The sequence below is a fragment of the Pimephales promelas genome, chromosome 20 (genome assembly GCF_988280905.1).
Source record: "Pimephales promelas chromosome 20, fPimPro1.hap1.1, whole genome shotgun sequence".
Taxonomy (NCBI): Eukaryota; Metazoa; Chordata; class Actinopteri; order Cypriniformes; family Leuciscidae; genus Pimephales; species Pimephales promelas.
This window is the reverse complement of record NC_142788.1, coordinates 5,013,872-5,019,257: the sequence shown is the minus strand read 5'-3', so window position 1 is coordinate 5,019,257 and position 5,386 is coordinate 5,013,872. Positions and strand designations below refer to the sequence as shown.

The following is a 5,386-nucleotide window of genomic DNA, read 5'->3' as shown; positions in this document are numbered from 1 at the left end:
CGAGACGGTAATCTGGGGACTCAACCCAAATATTTTTTTGGGGGGGGGCCCAGTGTCCCAGCCACGGCCGCCCGAAGGGTCCTCACCGCCTGGGCCGCCCGAAGGGTCCTCACCGCCTGGGCCGCCCGAAGGGTCCTCACCGCCATGGCCGCCCGAAGGGTCCTCACAGCCTGCTCTGCCCTGGCCACGCCTTCAGCCTGCTCCGCCCTGGCCATGCCTTCAGCCTGCTACACCTCGCCCCGAGCCTGCTCCGCCCTGGCCACGCCTTCAGCCTGCTCTGCCCTGGCCACGCCTTCAGCCTGCTACACCTCGCCCCCAGCCTGCTCCGCCCTGGCCATGCCTTCAGCCTGCTCCACCATGTCCTGCTCCGCCCTGGCCACACCCTCATCCTGCTCCGCCCTGGGGGCTTCGTCCTCCAGACCACGCCCTCCACAGCCTCCAGGGCGCCCACCCATCGTCTGCACCAGTCTCTCTTGTCATCAGCATTTCACTCCCCAGGATCCTCTTGTCTCCTCTCCTGAACTCACTCCCTCATTAGCCACCTGTTCCTCGTCTTGTTTCATCATTTTCACCTGTTTACCTGTTTGATTCCCCTGTGTATTTAGTTCCCTCAGTTCATTCAGTCCTGGTCGGTCGATGTCAATGTTAATGTTACCCTTGTGAGAGTTTTCCTGCCTGTACCCGTTCCTGTTTGCTATTTTGAATTTAAGTTAAGTGTTTGAATTGGAGCATTTGTCTATTCGGTCTCCTTCTTCTGCCTACACTTCCCCCGCACCGTGACAAGTGGACCCTGTACCAACGTGTCTGTTCAAATCATGTTTTGCTATTTTATATCCTACTGTACTCAACATTATAAATGATTCTCTGTGCACTGGTGTGGTACCAGCAACATTTAAAACTGCTGCTTTGACTCCAGTAGCAAAAAAAAAGACACAAACGTTGACAATTTAAATAATTTCCGTCCCATTTCCAATCTTCCCTTTCTTGACAAAATTTTAGAGCGAATCGTTGCTACTCAATTGCACTCCCATCTAGCTGCTAATAATCTCTATGAGCCCCTTCAATCAGGTTTCCGTAAACTACACAGCACTGAGACAGCATTAGTTAAGGTTACTAATGACCTGTTAATCGCTTCTGACTCCAGCAGTCTCTCCATTTTAATTCTTCTTGATCTTAGTGCCGCTTTCGACACTGTTGATCTTAATATTTTACTTGCTCGGTTAGAATCTGTTTTTGGTGTTACTGATACTGCACTAAGCAGGTTTAAGTCCTATCTTTCTGAGAGAAAGCAGTTTGTTGCTATGGGTGATTTCAGGTCTGCTATTGGTGTAGTGCATTCCGGTGTCCCTCAAGGTTCTATTCTGGGCCCTATACTTTTTAACATATATTTATATCCCCTTGGCCAACTTTTAAAATCACTTGGACTCAGTTTTCACTTTTATGCAGATGACACCCAAGTTTATATATATTCAAAACCTTATGTAAATGTGGCTGTGTCTCATCTTTCCTCTGGTATTTCTGAGATAAAAGAATGGATGTCTAGAAATTTGTTATACCTTAACAGTGACAAGACAGAGGTAATGCTCATTGGTTCACCTCACCAGCTACGGAAGGCTGGTTCCCCCACTTTTAATGTAGAAGGTTCTACACTTCAATTTCAGACAAAATTAAAAAATCTGGGGGTGATATTTGATAATCATTGTTGTCCCTTCCAGTGGCTGAAAAGCTAATTAAATTTTTTGTTTTTTCTCGTATTAATTACGATTACTCGTATCGTATCGATTTTTTCTCGTATCGATTACGGAGTTTCAAAAGCTACCCTTAACAAACTACAGTTGGTACAAAATTCTGCCGCTCGAATTCTGTCTGAAAACAGGACAAGGGATCATATTACTCCAGTATTGGAATCTTTACACTCGCTCACTGTCAGATTCCGTGTTGATTTTAAAATCTTAATGCTTACCCAGACAGCAAACTGACATTGAATCAACGTGGAAACGACGTCTCTCATGACATTGAAACAACGTTGATTTTGCTGATCGAATTAACGTTGAACCAACGTCAGATGCGGCATTCTTCAAAGCTAAATGAAAATCGAAAATTCGTTTGCTTTCATAACGTTGAAACAACGTGTTGATTTCAAGTTGATTTTCCGTTAGTTTTGAAAGAATGACGCGTCTGACGTTGGTTCAACGTTAATTCGATCAGCAAAACAATGTCAGATCAACGTTGTTTCGATGTCATATTTCCACGTTGATTCAATGTCAGTTTGCTATCTGGGTACTTATAAGGCCTTGCATGAACTGACACCTCATTATTTAACTGAACTTTTAACACCCTACACACCAGCACGAGAACTCCGTTCTTTGGAAGCTTGCCTTTTAATTGTACCGCATAACCGACTAAAAACCATGGGTGATAGGGCCTTTTCGTCTAATGCTCCAAAACTCTGGAATTCCCTGCCTATTGAGATTAGGCAAGCAGAATCTCTTAGTGTTTTTAAATCATTACTTAAAACGTATTTGTTTAGGGTAGCTTTAACTTAATTGTTAATATAAATTGGATATTTTGATCACCCCTGTGCCAAACCCCATGACGCATCAGGAGCGCAACTTTAATCACGCGCACATGGACACGAGCCACTGTGGAGCGCTGCGTGGGGCTCCTAAAAGGGAGATGGCTCTGTCTGGCACACGTGGGGGGCACGTTGCTCTATTCGCCAAAGAAGGTGTGTGACATAATTTTGGCATGTGCCGTCTTGCACAACATGGCTGAAACAAACCGTGTGCCATTTGACGCGCTGGCCCCAGACCCGGAAGTGCCAGTGGCGGCAGCACCACCGGCTTTAGGAGCTGTTCAGCTCAGACGGGAACTTGTTTGGTGGTTTTAAGGGTAAGTTAAAAATAACACAGACTTTGTTTTCACTGGTTTATTTATTGATGTATTTATTTTTTAAAATTTTCATTTATTTGCTTTAATGTCATATTTATTGATAGCAATGAATGGTTAATTTCGACCTGTAGTCGACACATTTCTGTCTGTCTGTCGTGGCGCATGGGAGGCTAGTGGACGGGCCTCGGCTTCCCCCGCTTGCACCTGCTCAGGCTCTGGGTGGGGCGCAAGAATAGACTCAGGCTCCTGGATGGGCTGAGGGGGAGATCCCTCGAGGGTACTGGGGCCTGCAGTGCCATCATCTGCAAAATAGAGCAAAATTTAAATAAAACGAATTAACTATGGTCTTGTGTATATTTTTATTTATTTATTGGTCTATCAAATTTAAGCTTACTTACCACGAATGTCGTCAGTATCTCCACCACCAGTGATGCCTTCTAAAGACAACGTTCCGATGAGGGCTCCCACTTGCTCCTCGTTCGGTGTCAGCTGGAGGCTTGGATCCGGTGGGCCTCCCCCGGTCTGTCTCTGGCTCCTCTTCAGAGCTGAGATGCGCCTCTTTGTGGCCATCTTCATATCTGACTACTTCTTTTTTTTTTTACCTACAATAAACAAGAAAACTCATGGTTAACTTGATCACTATTGGTCTATAATAAGCAATAAAACATTCTTACCTCTTCTGGAGTGCGCTTCTCAACCCCCAAACTATTAACAGAGCTCATAACTTGGGTCCATTTTGTTTTTGTGGGCGCCTTTAACCCCGCTCTTTAAACTCCCAAATAAAATTATTTTATTTCTTTCCACTCCCCTGGTGATGGTCTCGAACTCCACTTCGGAGAAGTTTCTCTTTTTTGCAGTCTTTCGTGTGTCCATGGCGTAAAATGGGGGTGTGGGGGAAGCGGAGACTTGAATATATTAGGGGCGTGTTATTCTAATGACGATCGTTTTCAGCCGCTGGATTTATCAAGGGCAGGTATTGCGTACACCTGGATTTCAAAGCTTCATAAATCAGGCGGTGAGAGGAGTGTAAGCAAAATCTTGCGTTTCAATGCAAGAATGATAAATGAGGGCCATTGTCTTTCAAAAGTGAGAGTCGACTCTGAGTCTATGAAATGAATTGTTTTTGAAACGAGTCATTAGCTGTTACATCGTGACGTAGATAGGTCATTGGCCGCTCCCAACAACTGCGCGCGCAGACTTGAAGTGACGTCTAGAACACATTCAAATACTTCAGCTGAATCGCATCATGTCAAGAAGACGCTGTGTTCTACATTGCAAAGACAGTTCAGCCACTTGTTTCCATCGCCCAGGGACGAGCATGTGAAGAATGACACAATGATTACACTCACACAGATTCACACATAGTGCTTCTGAAGGCAAAGAAGCTGTTGTGCTGATGTTTTCGGGGTGCTTTATAGTTTCCCGGTCGATGACGTCACCTGCCTAGGATGTTCCGTCTCTCCATTGGACTGATTCCATACGTGCTTCAGGATGCACAACGCAGGGGGCGTCCCCATTGCGGTTACACGCAGCTCGAAGTTCCCTGATAGGGAACGCTCGTTGTTCTCATGATGAAGAACTTTTCAACTCTCTTTTGGACTGCTCTTCGCTTACGCTCGGATTTTCACTGAACAGTGGTTGGTGACGTCACAGTGCAAAACTGGCGTTCTATGAGAGAATCTTCCCAGCGGCGTCAGTGACATCATCATGCCTAATCAAATGAGTTGCCAGAGTAACAAAAAAACAAAACAAAAAAACAAGAACAATGCAATACATTTATACCTTAAAGGATTAGTTCATTTTTGAAAAAACTTTTGCTGATAATTTACTCACCCCCATGTCATCCAAGATGTCCATGTCTTTCTTACCTCAGTCGAAAAGAAATTTAGGTTTTTGATGAAAACATTCCAGGATTTTTCTCCATATAATGGGCTTCAATGGGAACCGGATGGTTCAAGGTCCAAAAGACAGTTAATAACTGTTTCAGATGCAGCTTCAAATGTCTTTAAACGACATCAGACGATGAATAAGGGTCTTATCATGCGAAACGATCGGTTATTTCAAAACTTATTCCAAAAATGTAACTTTTCTAAGGACAAATGCTAGCCTTGCTATATTCTGTGAGGCGCGTTTGCAACGTCACGTATTACGTAATTACGTTCAAAAGGTCACGGGCGACGTAGCCGAAAGTACAGAGTCAGTGTTTACAAGTTGAACGCATAGGTTGAACGTGCAAACACCGTTTACAAAAAAAGGAATTAAAAGGAAAAACAACGATGTCGGACGATTTTGATTCTGTACTTCCGGCTACGTCGCCCGTGACCTTTTGAACGTAATTACGCATTACGTGACATTACAAACGCGCCTCAGAGAATATAGCAAGGCTAGCATTTGTCCTTAGAAAAGTTACATTTTTGGAATAAGTTTTGAAATAACCGATTGTTTCGCATGATAAGACCCTTATTCATCGTTTGGTGTCGTTTAAAGACATTTG

At 44.3% G+C, this 5,386-nt stretch overlaps 1 protein-coding gene across 1 annotated transcript; it reads right to left on the bottom strand.

The window, feature by feature from the left end:
• Nucleotides 1-2,930: 2,930 nt before the first annotated feature.
• LOC148970526 (uncharacterized) lies at nt 2,931-4,524 on the bottom strand. Its single transcript, XM_089124559.1, has 3 exons — nt 3,567-4,524; nt 3,291-3,494; nt 2,931-3,194 (listed from the first exon to the last, which is right to left on the bottom strand). The coding sequence occupies exons 2-3, from the start codon at nt 3,466-3,468 to the stop codon at nt 3,007-3,009; spliced, it is 366 nt and encodes a 121-aa protein (XP_088980685.1). The 5' UTR covers nt 3,469-3,494; nt 3,567-4,524; the 3' UTR covers nt 2,931-3,006.
• Between the last annotated feature and the right edge of the window lie 862 nt (nt 4,525-5,386).